Source organism: Stigmatopora nigra, unplaced genomic scaffold, assembly GCF_051989575.1.
Source record: "Stigmatopora nigra isolate UIUO_SnigA unplaced genomic scaffold, RoL_Snig_1.1 HiC_scaffold_48, whole genome shotgun sequence".
NCBI lineage: Eukaryota > Metazoa > Chordata > Actinopteri > Syngnathiformes > Syngnathidae > Stigmatopora > Stigmatopora nigra.
Genome location: NW_027551627.1, coordinates 57288 through 73241, shown reverse-complemented (window position 1 = coordinate 73241; position 15954 = coordinate 57288). Strand labels below are relative to the sequence as shown.

At 42.6% G+C, this 15954-nt stretch overlaps 1 protein-coding gene across 3 annotated transcripts in view; it reads right to left on the bottom strand.

Moving 5' to 3' along the window:
* Nucleotides 1-15954, bottom strand: part of cyb5r4 (cytochrome b5 reductase 4) — a 54487-nt gene that overhangs the window by 24117 nt on the left and 14416 nt on the right. For 2 of the 3 annotated variants that reach the window (XR_013325572.1, XM_077711848.1), the window contains exons 5-6: nucleotides 2997-3072; nucleotides 2848-2905 (exon numbers count right to left, since the gene is read on the bottom strand). The exons of the other annotated variant lie outside the window; for it this stretch is intronic. Coding sequence is in view for 1 of the 2 variants with exons in the window: in XM_077711848.1 (XP_077567974.1) it covers nucleotides 2848-2905; nucleotides 2997-3072 (134 nt within the window). In the remaining variant the exon portion in view is untranslated. The remainder of the gene's footprint in view (nucleotides 1-2847; nucleotides 2906-2996; nucleotides 3073-15954) is intronic. 3 annotated transcript variants of the gene reach the window in all.

The window sequence follows — 15954 nt, the reverse complement described above, 5'->3', positions numbered from 1 at the left end:
TTGCGAAATGCGGCTTTTCAAGATGGTCCGCATCAATTTTCTCTCGGGAAGATTCGACGGACCTACAATAGTTTTGAGAACTGAGACAAATTGTTATGAGACTCTGAATAATGTTTAGACTTCTGTTATGCATGTTGTTTAAATCTTATGAATATATTAGCAAAAGGGACACCAGGGCCTTCAGAATCATCTGAACGGAGGCGCGTGTAGATCGATTCTCTTCTTGCAAGAATAAAAGGGTATGATCTCAGATGCCTCCGTTATTAAAATGTGAACTTGGGAATACTTATTGGTGAACCTATCATGGTGCTACTCCACAAAGTACATGTTTCCCCATAAAAAAACAAAAGTAATTTAAAAAAAAATCACACCCAGGTAAGGTTTATTTTAAATTATTGCCCAATCGAAGATATTGCACATTGTTATTGCACATTGTTATTGCATAATCTAAGATATTGCACATTGTTATTGCACAATCTAAGATATTTCACATTGTTATTGCACAATCTATGATACAGACGCTCCCCTACTGACGAACAGGTTAGGTTCCGAGTGCTTGTTCATAAGTTGAAAGTGTTCATGAGTTGAAATTGTTCGAATTGAAGTTGATTCAGTGGTATATTTTGTATTATAATTCATGTTTAAGGCCTATATAAGCATATTGAAGGTGTATATAAGTGCATTTGTATGCGTAAGGCTTGTATAAGTAACAAGCATTGGTTTGTACTGAAAAAACACTTAATAAAATGGACAGAATACATACAGTACTGTATACATATATTAGAGATGGAGAGATTTACGAGAAACTGGCCGATACGTCACGCACTTCTGCACTGCAGAGGAAGGTAGATGCTGGGTGAGCTGAGCTCCAACAGCGCCAGGCGTCGGTATTAGGCAGAAAGAAGCACTACTCGGAAAAAGGCGCGCGATACAAAGTCAAACTTATGAACATTTTTTGACAAACGCAATTTGCCGAAATGTTCGTATGTACCGTTTGTTCGTAAGTTGAAAGTTCGTAAGTAGAGGACCGTCTGTATGTGGAAAAAATTAACTGAAAATCACCAAGAAGAATTTATCTCCAAATTAGAGAGAAAAATAACTATTTGTTCACCTACAAACAAGCAATATTTCTGGCTGTCAAAGAGGTCTAACTTCTAACGAGTTCTAATGAGGTCTCCACTCGTTATCTGTATTAATGGCATCTGTTTTAACTCATTACCAGTATGAAAGACAACAGTAAACAACCTCACTGTCTCACACTACAAACTCCACTATGGCTCAAACCAAAGAACTGTCGAAGGACACCAGAGACAAAATTGTAGACCTGCACCAGGCTGGGAAGACCAAATCTGCAATAGGTAAAACACTTGGTGTCAAGAATTCAACTGTGGGAGCAATTATTAGAAAACGGAATACATACAAGACCACTGATAATCTCCCTCGATCTAGGGCTTCATGCAAGATCTCACCCCGTGGCGTCAAAATGATAACAACGGTGAGCAAAAATTCCAGAACAACACGGGGGGACCTCGTGAATGACCTACAGAGAGCTGGGACCACAGTAACAAAGGCTACTATCAGTAGCACGATGCGCCTCAAGGGACTCAAATCCTGCACTTCCAGACGTGTCCCCCTGCTGAAGCCAGTACACATCCAGGCCCGTCTGTGGTTCGCTAGAGAGCATTTGGATGATCTAGAAGAGGACTGGGAGAATGTGTTATGACCAGATGACACCAAAATCTAACTTTTTGGTAGAAACACAGGTTTTCGTGTTTGGAGAAGAAAGAATACTGAATTGCTTCCGAAGAACACCATACCCACTGTGAAGCATGTGAAGCACTATACCCCCTGTGAAGATGTGGAAACATCATGCTTTGGGGCTGGTTTTCTGCAAAGGGACCAGGGCGACTGATCTGTGTAAAAGAAAGAATGAATGTGGCCATGTATCGAGAGATTTTGATTAAAAATCTCCTTCCATCAGCAAGGACATTGAAGATGGGATGTGGCTGGATCTTTTAGCATGACAATGATCCCAAACACACAGCCAGGGCATTTCAAGGTCCTGGAGTGGCTTAACCAGTCTCCAGATCTCAACCCCATAGAAAATCTGTTAAGGGAGTTGAAAGTCCGCGTTGCCCAACGACAGCCCCAAAATATCACGGCTCTAAAGGAGATCTGCAGGGAGGAATGGGACAAATTAAAACCAAAAGTGTGTGAAAAGCTAGTGTAGAGTTACAGAAAAGGTATGGCCTCCGGTATTGACAACAAAGGGTAGGTAACAAAGTATTGAGATGAACTTTTGGTATTGACCAAATACTGATCCTCTACAGTGATTTGCAAATAAATTCTTTAGAAATCAAACAAGGCCATTTTATGGATTATTTTTCCACATGATGTCTCTAATGGTTGAGGTTTACCCATGTTGACAATTACAGGCCTTGCTAATCTTTTCAAGTAGGGTTACTTGCACAATTGGTGGTTGACTAAATACTTTTTGCCCCACTACAATTTTACTGTGGTTTCTCTTTCCATTTGAAAATAAGTGCTGAAAATAGTGCCGCTGGAGTTTATATATGTCAGCAAAATGTGACATTCGTTCATATTATGATTATACAATCATAAAAAGATAAAAGGTAAGGTTATTGTGTACATAAAAAGAATACTGTACACTGGTTGACTATTAGCCAAATATAAGTGCAATACATCACATTTATAATGAGCAATAGAACAAATCTCAAGGTTTCAAAATATACAGAAAATTCATTGTGTGGCTCTTTAGTAATAGATATACTTTTGTTTAACATTTTAATTTTCTATTGGCCTTTGAAAGAGAATATCAGCAGTTACCTTCCTTTGGGCATAAATAACCAGATGAACTGTTTTTGCAGTTTGAAACCAGTCATACCTGTAGAAAAAACAGCGATGGGGGGAAAAAAAGTCAGTTGAGCTGGTTTGTTTTAATTATATATTTAATAGATTTGGTTTTTTTTTTTTACCAGGGTCGGGACTCTTTGACGGCCAGAGGAACCACTTGGTATGATGGGATGAACACTGGTTGAGGTCGTGGAATTTCTGAGGCGTAAAATTTAGGGTGGATTGGAAAAAATAACAGGATTTGTGTTTTTCCTTCCATTAGAATGTGTATTAAGGGATTTTAATCTGGTGAAGGTGTATTTTTAAACTTGAAATGAAATAACAAAAAAAATAATGTTGTTTCTGGAGATCACCTTCTTACCGCAAAAAAATGTCAAGTTTGTTGGTGATTTTAATTATTTTTTTAGTGTCCGCCCAAGTGTTGTCCCCATGCTTTTTTTATTTACCGAGCTACTATTGCAGCGTTGCAAAATATTTTCTATAAGATAGAAATAAGATCAAGTTATGTGATGGTGTGGTAGTTAATTCGCCTAAGGTTGGAGCGGGTAGTGTGGGATTGTTTCACACTCGGTGGCAGTGTTTTTGTGAGTGCGAATGGTTTTCTGTCCTATGACCAACCAGTGACAAATTTAAGGGGTAGTCTGCCTTTCAACAGAGGTCAGCGAGGATACCCTATAGCAGTGGTCCTAACCACCGGTCCCATGCTACCCAAAGCCGGTCCATCAGAGTAAAAGATATTAACGTTTTCAATCTCGCCCTCCTACTTGAAATGAGAAAAGTTGTTAACAGAATGAGGACAGAATGTGGGAAAAAACTGAAAATCACATTGTTTGATTTTCAAAGAATTCATTTGGAAATAATGGTGGAAAATAAGTATTTGGTCAATACCAAAAGTTTATCTCAATACTTTATGTACTAGGGTTGGTATTTGGTCCCATTCCTCCATGCAGATCTCCTCTAAAGCAGTGATGTTTTGGGGCTGTCGATGGGCAACACGGACTTTCAATTCCCTCCACAGATTTTCTATGGGGTTGAGATCTGGAGACTGGATAGGCCACTCAACGACCTTGAAATACTTCTCACAAAGCCACTCCTTTGTTGCCCTGGCTGTGTGTTTGGGATCCTTGTCATGCTGAAAGACCCAGCCACGTCTCATATTAAATGTCCTTGCTGATGGAAGGAGATTTTCACTCAAAAACTCTCGATACATGGCCTCATTCATTCTTTCCTTTACAAAGATCAGAATTCCTGGTCACTTTGCAGAAAACCAGCCTCAAAGGTGTGGTGTTCTTCGGATGCAATTCAGTATTCTTTTTTCTCCAAACACGAGAACCTGTGTTTCTAGCAAAAAGTTATATTTTAGTGTCATCTGATCATAACACATTCTCCCAGTCCTCTTCTAGATCATCCAAATGCTCTCTACCGAACCAAGGGCGTGCCTGGATGTGTACTGGCTTCAGCAGGGGGACACGGCTGGCAGTGCAGGATTTGAGTCCCTGGAGGCGCATCGTGCTACTGATAGTAGCCTTTGTTACTGTGGTCCCAGCTCTCTGTAGGTCCTTCACTAGGTCCTCCCGTGTGGTTCTGGAATTTTTGCTCACCGTTGTGATCATTTTGACGCCACAGGATGAGATCTTGCATGCAGCCCCAGATCGAGGGAGATAGTCAGTGGTCTTGTATGTCATCCATATTCTAATAATTGCTCCCACAGTTGAATTCTTGAAACCAAGTGTTTTACCTATTGCAGATTCGGTCTTCCCAGCCTGGTGCAGGTCTACAATTTTGTCTCTGGTGTCCTTCGACAGTTCTTTGGTTTGAGCCATAGTGGAGTTTGTAGTGTGAGAGAGTGAGGTTGTGGACAGGTGTCTTTCATACCGGTAATGAGGTAAAACAGATGCTATTAATATAGATAACGAGGGGAGACCTCATTAGACCTCGTTAGAAGTTAGACCTCTTCGACAGCCAAAAATATTGCTTGTTTGTATGTGACCAAATACTTATTTTTCTCTGTAATTCGGAAATAAATTCTTCTTCTTCTGAGTGATTTTCTGTTTCTTTTTACATATTTGCCCCACTGTATAATCCCTGCTTGTTGAAGGCCAACAGACATTAATACACTGGGTCTCCTTCTCATGAGACGAGGATGCACCTAAATTAGGGTCATCAACACAGTAATCATTAATTTAAAGGTGTTTACACACAAGGCCCATTTTGATCCAGACCAAACCTAAAAAATATGTGGTGTCCATTTTCTCACTGGTGTAAATTCAAAAAAGCGAACGCTGGTGCTGATGAAGAAGATAGTCTGAGACAGCGCCACAGAGATGGTCTCAGATTTCTTCCGAGCTTTATGCGTTTCGGGACAGAGCTCCTAAGTCGATTTACTCGTAACTCAAATGAACCCTTCCCATAAAAATGGGAACTAAAAACTAATTAATTCGTTCCAACCTTTGGCAACCACGGCAGTGGTGAAGATTGTTGTAAAACCCAATTTCTTTTGATGTCTATGAATGAAATTCTTGAAAAAATTGTATCTTGCATAAAACGTTCCTGTCACTCCTTGCTCAGGGCACGGCCATCTTAGGGAGGTCAGGGCGCAGCCATCTTAGGGAGGTCAGGGTGCGACCATTTTGGTGAGGTCGGGGCACTGCCTTCCACATTTCTTTGGCAAGAAGCAAGTAGCCTTTATTTTGTAATAAAAACAAAATTCCAACTTTATTTTGTTTTCATTTTATTTCTTGTTAGAAAGTGACAATTATTGGAGTAGTATGAACCATCACAAAAATTGAGATATTTTGACATTTAAAATTAGAAAGCATCAGCTTCCCATCAATATGGACTTGATTCTTTTTTCATGTTGAATAAATTGATATTATCCATTTAGAAAGACAGGTATATTAACTTTTGTATCATACAGTATCTCAGAAATACCATGAGTGATTTTTGAATATCTTACCTTCAAAGTAACACATTTGTACTTCCTTTTAAATCCATGAATATAGAGGTGATAATTGGGAATCAAGGGAGTTGTAAAATTCAAATATTTCAAGGCAACTTTAATGGTGCGGCTTATATGTGAGTAAATATGGTGCTTCCCATTGGCAATTGGTGATGTGTTATCCTATTTTGTGGACATTTGTGTGCGTCATTTTTGGAAAAATTTGAAGGGAAGACAAAAGGAAGCTACCCTCGATAGGTTCCTTTTAAAAACTGCAGCTGAAAGTCAGGGTGGAAGCAGAGCAAATAGAGCCAACACGGGAGAATACATGAATAAAATGGTTAGATGAAATTTATTTGTGATGTATTGTAATCAAAGATCAGTTAAATTAGTACTTTATGTTACGAATGTGTTGCCGTGCAGTCTCTCTCTCTTTCTCTCTCACACACAGTCTCTCTCTCTCACACAGTCTCTCTCTCTCGCACAGTCTCTCTCTCTCACAAGGTCTCTCTCTCTCACAAGGTCTCTCTCTCTCACACAGTCTCTCTCTCTCTCACAGACTCTCTCTCACACAGTCTCTCTCTCTCACTCGGTCTCTCTCTCTCACACAGTCTTTCTCTCACACAGTCTCTCTCTCACACAGTCTCTCTCTCACACAGTCTCTCTCTCACACAGTCTCTCTCTCACACAGTCTCTCTCTCACACAGTCTCTCTCTCACACAGTCTCTCTCTCACACAGTCTCTCTCTCACACAGTCTCTCTCTCACCCAGTCTCTCTCTCTTTCTCTCCCTCTCCCCGTCCCCCAGTCGCTCTCTTAGTCTCTCTCTCTCTCTCTCTCTCTCTCTCTCTCTCTCTCTCTCTCTCTCTCTCTCTCTCTCTCTCTCTCTCTCTCTCTCTCTCTCTCTCTCTCAAACACACACAGTCTCTCTCTGTCTCTCTCACAGTCCCTCTCTCACTGTCTCTCTCTCACCGTCTCTCTCTCACCGTCTCTCTCTCACAGTCTCTCTCTCACCGTCTCTCTCTCACCGTCTCTCTCTCACCGTCTCTCTCACAGTCTCTCTCTCACAGTCTCTCTCTCACAGTCTCTCTCTCACAGTCTCTCTCTCACAGTCTCTCTCTCACAGTCACTCTCTCACAGTCTCTCTCTCACAGTCTCTCTCTCACAGTCTCTCTCTCACAGTCACTCTCTCACAGTCTCTCTCTCACAGTCTCTCTCCCTCTCACAGTCTCTCACCCTCCCACAGTCTCTCTCCCTCTCACAGTCTCTTTCTCTCACAGTCTCTCTCTCACAGTCTCCCTCTCACAGTCTCTCACCCTCTCACAGTCTCTCTCTCATAGTATCTCTCTCTCTCTATCTCCCTCTCTATCTCTCTCTGTCTTTCTCTCTCACAGTCTCTCTCTCAGTTTTTCTCTCTCTCACTCTCAGTCTCTCTCTCTCTCCCTCTCACGCAGTCTCTCTCGCTCACAGTCTCTCTCTCACACACACAGTCTCTCTCACACATTCTGTCTCTCTTGGTCTCTCACTCACACATTCTGTCTCTCTCACAGTCTCTCTCATGCATTCTGTCCCTCTCACAGTCTCTCTCTTAGTCTCTCTCTCACAGTCTCTCTCTCTCATTGTCTCTCTCTCACACAGTCTATCTCTCATAGTCTCTCTCTCTCACACAGTCTCTTTCTCAGTCTCTCTCAGACTCTTTCTGAGTCTCTCTCTCACACAGTCTCTCTCACAGTCTCTATCTCACAGAGTCTCTCTCTCTTTCTCTCTCAGTCTTTCTCTCACAGTCTCTCACACACAGTCTCTCTCTCTCACAGTCTCTCACACAGTCTCTCTCTCAGTCTCTCTCACAGTCCCTCTCTCAGTCTCTCACACAGAGTCTCTCTCTCACACACAGTCTCTCCCTCTCAGTCTCTCCTTCTCTCTCACACACACAGTCTCTCTCTCAGTCTCTCTCTCTCTCTCTCTCTCAGTATCTCTCTCTCTCCCTCTCTCTCTCAGTCTCTCAGTCTCTCTCTCACAGTCTCTCTCTCTCTCGCACAGTCTCTCTCTCTCAGTCTCTCTCTCTCACACACAGTCTGTCTCTCAGTCTCTCTCACAGATTATGTCTCTCTCACAGTCTGTCTCTCTCACAGTCTCTCTCACACATTCTGTCTCTCTCAGTCTCTCACTCACACATTCTGTCTCTCTCACAGTCTCTCTCACGCATTCTGTCCCTCTCAGTCTCTCTCTCAGTCTCTCTCTCTCACAGTCTCTCTCTCTCTCATTGTCTCTCTCTCTCTCTCTCTCTCTCTCTCTCTCTCTCTCTCTCTCTCTCACAGTCTCTCTCTCATAGTCTCTCTCTCACAGTCTTTTTCTCAGTCTCTCTCACAGTCTCTTTCTCAGTCTCTCTCTCTCTCTCTCACACACACAGTCTCTCTCACAGTCTCTCTCGCACAGTCTCTCTCTCACAAAGTCTTTCTCTCACAGTCTCTCTCTCACAGCCTCTCTCTGTGTCTCTCTCTCACAGTCTCTCACACACAGTCTCTCTCTCTCAGTCTCTCTCACACACAGTCTCTCTCTCTCAGTCTCTCTCTCACAGTCTCTCTCACAGTCCCTCTCTCAGTCTCACACGGAGTCTCTCTCTCAGTCTCTCTCACAGGTTATGTCTCTCTCACAGTCTGTCTCTCTCACAGTCTCTCTCACACATTCTGTCCCTCTCACAGTCTCTCTCTCTCTCTCACAGTCTCTCTCTCTACCTCTCACGCAGTCTATCTCTCTCAAAGTCTCTCTCACACATTCTGTCTTTCAGTCTCTCACTCACACATTCTGTCTCTCTCACAGTCTCTCTCACGCTTCTGCCCCTCTCACAGTCTCTCTCTCAGTCTCTCTCCCACAGTCTCTCTCTCTCTCTCACAGTCTCTCTCTCATAGTCTCTCTCTCATAGTCTCTCTCTCATAGTCTCTCTCTCACACAGTCTCTTTCTCAGTCTCTCTCACAGTCTCTTTCTCAGTCTCTCTCTCTCTCTCTCTCACACACAGTCTCTCTCAAAGTCTCTCTCGCGCAGTCTCTCTCTCACAAAGTCTTTCTCTCACAGTCTCTCTCTCACAGCCTCTCTCTGTGTCTCTCTCTCTCACAGTCTCTCACACACAGTCTCTCTCTCTAAGTCTCTCTCACACACAGTCTCTCTCTCACAGTCTCTCTCTCTCACAGTCCCTCTCTCAGTCTCACACGGAGTCTCTCTCTCACACACAGTCTCTCTCTCACAGAGTCTCTACCTCTCAGAGTCTCTCCTTCTCTTTCACACACACAGTCTCTCTCTGTCTCTCTCTCTCTGTCTCTCTCTCTCTCAGTCTCTCTCTTACAGTCCCTCTCTCTCTTACAGTACCTCTCTCTCCCACAGTCTCTCTCTCTCAGTCTCTCTCTCTCAGTCTCTCTCTCTCTCACAGTCTCTCTCTCACATTCTCTCTCTCTGTCTCTCTCTCTGTCTCTCTCTCCCTCTCTCTTACAGTCTCTCTCTCTCACACTCTCTCTCTCTGTCTCTCTCTCCCTCTCTCTCTCAGTCTCTCTCTCTCAGTCTCTCTCTTACAGTCCCTCTCTCTCCCACAGTCTCTCTCTCACATTCTCTCTCTCTGTCTCTCCCTCTCTCTTACAGTCTCTCTCTCTCACATTCTCTCTCTCTGTCTCTCTCTCCCTCTCTCTCTCACATTCTCTCTCTCTGTCTCTCTCTCCCTCTCTCTTACAGTCTCTCTCTCTCACATTCTCTCTCTCTCCCTCTCTCTCCCACAGTCTCTCCCTCACAGTCTCTCTCTCTCAGTCTCTCTCTCACAGACTCTCTCTCATAGTATCTCCCTCTCACACACACAGTCTCTCTCTCACTCTCTCACATATTATGTCTCTCTCAGTCTCTCTCTCACATTCTGTCTCTCTCACAGTCTCTCTCTCACAGTATCTCCCTCTCAAACACACAGTCTCTCTCTCACTCTCTCACATATTATGTCTCTCTCAGTCTCTCTCTCTCACATTCTGTCTCTCTCACAGTCTCTCTCACACATTCTGTCCTTCTCACAGTCTCTCTCTCAGTCTCTCTCTCACAGTCTCTCTCTCACAGTCTCTCTCTCACAGTCTCTCTCTCACAGTCTCTCTCTGTCTCTCTCTCACAGTCTCTCTCTCACAGTCTCTCTCTCTCTTAGTCTCTCTCATACTCTCTCTCTCTCAGTCTCTCACAGTCTCTCTCTCACAGTCTCTCTCTCCCTTAGTCTCTCTCATACTCTCTCTCACAGTCTCTCTCTCACAGTCTCTTTCTCAGCCTCTCTCTGTCTCTTTCTCAGTCTCTCTCTCATAGTCTCTTTCTCAGTCTCTCTCTCTTTCTCAGTCTCTCTCTCTCACACAGTCTCTCTCACAGTCTCTCTCTCACAGCCTCTCTGTGTCTCTCTCTCAGTCTTTCTCTCACAGTCTCTCTCTCACAGCCTCTCTCTCTCTCTCTCTCTCTCTCTCTCTGTCTCTCTCTCAGTCTCTCTCACAGTCCTTCTCTCACAGTCTCTCACGCACATTCTCTTTCTCACACACAGTCTCTCTCTCACAGTCTCTCCCTCTCACAGTCTCTCCTTCTCTCTCACACACGCAGTCTCTCTCTGTCTCTCTCTCTCACAGTCTCTCTCTCTCTCTCTCACAGTCTCTCTCTCTCTCACAGTCTCTCTCTCTCTCACAGTCTCTCTCTCTCTCTCACAGTCTCTCTCTCTCTCTCTACCACAGTCTCTCTCTCAGTCTCTCTCTCACAGTCTCTCTCTCTCCCACAGTCTCTCTCTTTGTCTCTCTCTCTCCCTCTCTCTTACAGTCTCTCTCTCACACAGTCTCTCTCTCTCTCTCTCTCTCTCAGTCTCTCTCTCTCTCTCCCTCTCACGCAGTCTCTCTCTCTCACAGTCTCTCTCTCAAACACACAGTCTCTCTCTCACAGTCTCTCTCTCACACATTCTGTCTCTCTCATAGTCTCTCTCACACATTCTGTCCCTCTCAGTCTCTCTCACAGTCTCTCTCTCTCTCATTGTCTCTCTCTCTCTCATTGTCTCTCTCTCCCTCTCACAGTCTCTCTCATACTCTCTCGCAGTCTCTCTCTCTCATAGTCTCTCTCTCAGTCTCTTTCTCAGTCTCTCTCACACAGTCTCTCTCTCTCACACAGTCTCTCTCACAGTCTCTCTCTCTCTCTCTCACAGTCTCTCTCACAGTCTCTCTCACAGTCTCTCTCACAGTCTCTCTGTCTCGCAGACTCTCTGTCTCGCAGTCTCTCTGTCTCGCAGTCTCTCTGTCTCGCAGTCTCTCTGTCTCGCAGTCTCTCTGTCTCGCAGTCTCTCTGTGTCGCAGTCTCTCTGTCTCGCAGTCTCTCTGTCTCGCAGTCTCTCTGTCTCGCAGTCTCTCTGTCTCGCAGTCTCTCTGTCTCGCAGTCTCTCTGTCTCGCAGTCTCTCTGTCTCGCAGTCTCTCTCTCTCTGTCTCGCAGTCTCTCTCTCTCTCGCAGTCTCTCTCTCTCTCGCAGTCTCTCTCTCTGCCTCGCAGTCTCTCTCTGCCTCGCAGTCTCTCTCTCTCTCTCTCTCTCTCTCTCTCTCACAGTCTCTCTCTCTCCCTCTCAGTCTCTCTCTCACAGTCTCTTTCTTTCCCTCTCTCCCTCCCTCTCTCTCTCTCTCTGTCTCCGTCTCTCTCTCCGTCTCTACGCCTCTCTCCTTCTCTCCGCCTCTCTGTCTCTCTCCGCCTCTCTCCGTCTCTTCCTCCCACCCTCCCTCACTAACCCCCTCCCACCCTCCCTCACTAAGCCCCTCCCATCCCACTTCTATAATTTAGGAACTATAAAACATCATTACCATTAGTTATTTGTTAATTTGTTAATGGAAATGTTTTCCATTTTGTTTTGTTCATTCAGGGGATTAGAACACATTAATTTTATTATTATTACTATTTTCATGAGTTCATTTCTATAGGAAACTTATATTTGAGATACAAGTAAAATGACATAAGAGCTCATTCCCAGAACGCATTAAGCTTGTATCTCAAGATACCACTGTAAATTATACTTTTTTTGCCGGTGTGGGTGTCCTTCGGGCATCAACCCCACTCCTAAACATAGCTTGGTCTCTGGGCACAATATACCTACGGTCACCACCATACATCCTTTTAAAAACTGGCCACCTGACAGTGTTTTGATGGCCTTTATTATTTTTAATTAAAGCATAAAAGTAGTTGACTTTTGAACGGCAGTTTGACGGTGAAAAAAAACCCTTAAATTAGCTGCCAACTTTTGAGCAGCATCTTACCTTTCTTTTGTTAACAGTTTGCTAGCATAGTTTGCATAGTTTGTGGCAAAGTGCCGGCTGATATTATACTACTTAAAATCGCTAGTTTCTTGGCATTTTAGGCAAACAGCAGATGACCGTGTTTAGTGAAAAAATATTTTCCTAGTGGCAAGCAGATGACGGAAGTGGATTTCGCTTGCAAGCTTCAGGGTGGATTTACACAATTTTATGACCTTTTTTTCCCCCCTGCAACTCCCTCGTTTAAATGTCTCTACGAACACTGGGCTTTTTTCTAGTGTTTTCTTTTTTCTCCCGTTAGTCAGTGCAGAATGCCGGAGCTTGCTCGCCAAGACGAGACGAGTCTTACTTCCTGGGCAAGTTGGCAAGTGGTCTTGCATTATCCTATTGTGAGAACATTTGTGTGCATCGTTTTCGGAATATTTTGAAGGGAAGACATAAGCAAATAACCGTCAATAGGTTCCTTTTAAAAACTAACAGAAAGTCAGGGTGGAGGTGAGGCAATTAGAGCCAACCTGGGAGAAGAAAGGTGTTTTTTTGACTTCTTTAAAATTTTGAATTAAGTTTTGTGTAAAGTTAGATGAAATTTAATTTTGAGTGTCTGTATCGTAACCCAAGTTTGTTTGTTGCTACGAGCGCATCGCTGTGCAAAATCTGCCTAATTTTAGTGTTATTAAACACCATAACCACTAGTTATTTGTTACTCTGTTAATAGATGGCAAATTAGAACAATTAAAATGTTTTTCCATTCCATATCCTGTGTTGGGTTTATTCTGTATTACTATTATAAATATAGTTGTATTAAGTCATTTCTTTGTTAAATCATTCTCTTATTATTCTCAAAGTGTTGTGAGGTCACCAATAACCGCCAAGTCATCTTTAACCTGGACTGCCTGTTCCAGGATGTTTATACAAACAATTCACCCAATCTGAGTCTTCGAGATTCGGTGGTCCCTTTTGTAACGAGGCCAGGGCTATTCGGCCAATAACAAGAATGTTGCTTCTGTTATTTACAACATAGCGACTATACCTCGTGACGCACTTCGGGTTTTTCTTTATGTAATTGTTATATATTTCTTAGGTCAAGGGAAGGCATAATTGTTCTAATCCAAATGTTGTTAGGTCTAGTCTCCTGCCTTGTTATTGGTAAAATACTTTGATTGTTATTGTAGTTACAGATGTTGTTTTTACTCATACGTGATGGAATGATCAACAACTCTGTAAATTGTTTTGATTCATGGCAATAAGAGTCGTACGAAAATGTCTATTCGAGGAGACGTTCTGAAGTTGTAGGAGAAACTCTGGCTTGTTGAATCTCCCCTCTGAGGTTTTATCCGTGATCCATTCTATTTAATTAAATGTCAATAATTGAATAAGATGTCTGCCTGCAGTTATTGATAATTACGAACGAGGGTAATTATTAATGAACCTATCATTTTGGTCCTTCTGAGCTTTGGAGGTCAATATACCGGAGCGAGAACCCAGGCGCTGCTGTTCGACATCTGGTAAGTGACCGTGCGCACGGCGTCTTCAAAACCCTTAGTGGGCCGGAGTTGTCGACGGGGACGACTGGATTCTCGGCAGTTGAAGACTTTTCCTGCTGGAGGGAGACATCTGACGGATCTCGGGTAAGTCCACATTAATGTCTGCATGTTGTGACGGTGTTTCCAAATGCGTTAAAGGGACATTGAATGTGAAGGTCCATTCTGGGTAATGTGACTCGTGTCCTGGGTGACGGCGACAAAAACCCTGTGTTTATACTAGTCAATAGCAGGTACATTTTTGGGGCTGGAAAGTGTCCTGTGTCCCAAGGGTAGGCACGAATATATTGTACTGCAGGTACATTTTTGGGGCTGAAAAGTGTCCTGTGTCTCAAGGGTAGGCACGAATATAAACGTTGTATGGTGTTTGTGTGGTTTCTGCAGTAAAATTAAGATAAGCCTAGGAAATACAGTCAAAGGGGTAATAATAATAATAATAAATATAAAAAAGTTAACTGTGTGAGGCACACGAACTCACTACAAAAAAAGTAAAATATGGGAAACACGTGTTGTAAGGCGGGTTTGGATGACGATCCAAAAATACGTCTAACTTGTAAGGATTGGAAAAAAAAAATTGGAAAGACAAAGCGCTTTAAAAATATTACACAGCTATATTTATAGATAAATAAATATGGGTTTGCTGGCCAGCTTAAAATGCATAAAATGCAGGATAATATATGCACTAATGCATAGAGGTAATATACATATATAAATAATATGTGAATGGATAAAAGTGTAACAGCTTGTTCCACAGTCACTAATGGCGAAATAAGGCCGGGGAGAAGTTAAAAATACTATTTTGGGAAAATAGTGGGGGCTCCCTCGGATGACGGGGATATATATTTAAGACCGAGGCGGCGGGAAAGTACTGTTTGGTAAGGAAAAATAGCGGGGCCTCCTCGGCTGACGGAGAAAATATTTACCGACATAGGTGACGGGAGCGGAGGAAGTTTAACAAAAAATAGAGGGAGAAGAGATGGTGTAAAGTTCGACAAAAATCAGAGATAAGTTGTAAAAAAAAAATGGGGGTATATATATTACATGATTACCCAGACTAGAAGGTCTCTGAAAACAAGGAATGTCGGCTTAGAATGATTTGGAATGTGGATTTTGGATACGAGAATGTTGAGCTAGAAAATTAATTGGGACACTGGTATTTGATTTGGTTAATCCAGGTATGACGTTTTGTGATCACAATTAAATTGGGTTTTTTTGTGATGCTGGGGCTTGTATAACAAAAATTAGAATGGTTATTTCCAAATGCTGGTGGTGCTTTGTTAATATAACCTATATGTACTGTCAATTTACAGCAATGTGATGGCTTATTGCAGCTTGGGTTTTGATCCCGTCCGCAAGCGGGAAGATGGTGTTTAAAAAGACAAAAGAATATATACAAAATGATCATTTAAATGTTTAGCAGGGAATGTCACCTGTGTTTTTATTATGCTCTAAACTTGCCAAATAATGTGTCGACTGCGGGAGAAGCGCTATGTTTTAGCGGCTGCTGATTAGATGGGAGTGAAACATGTGGGCCGCGGGGCAGACGATTTAACTGTGTTGGGCTTTCGGGAGCGTTCGGAACGTGTAAACGACTAAAATTTTGTGATCCCTTCCGTGAAGACATTGCAATAATAATAATTGGCCTTGGGGGTGCTGAAGCAAACTTGAGGGCAGAAAATGGGTTTTTGCCATATTGTTGTGCTTGCAGCATACATATTCTGAATATGGGGTCTTGGAAAAATATTGTGATGTAGTTGAATATCGGAAGAGGGGTTAATTTGTCTGTTTAATGGTTGTCTTCTCTAAAAAGCGTTGTATTTGGGCACAGGAAAAAAGGCGACGTTTCAAGTGTTGACTCGCTGGTTTGTAAACAGAAGATAACAATGCTGCTTTTGCAGCAAGAGCAGAGGTCAGAGTTAGCGGCTTATGGCGTTTTCTGTTTGGACTTTTCAGAATAAGAACAATACATGGTCTGCAAGGTTATGCGAGTGCTTTCGCATTTCATTTTTGGGGTTTTAAACAGAAATGTATATTAAGGTGATAGAAAATCTGTTTAGTAAAAGATTTTGATTTGGTAAAAAAGCAAAATAGTCCTTTTTGAGCAATTGTGGATTTCAAAGGGCTCTTAGTTAAAGGAAACTAGCTTTTGGAGAATAAAATAATATTAATACTATTTTTTGAATAGTTTGATTGTTCAAAATACTTTATTCCAGGAGGTTGGCTGGTTAAAGAAAAGACAAGGATGGAAAATTTTACAATATTATGGTATATTGGTGACAATTTGAGTTTTTTTTTTTTTAAACATTAAAAAATTGTAATTCGGAAA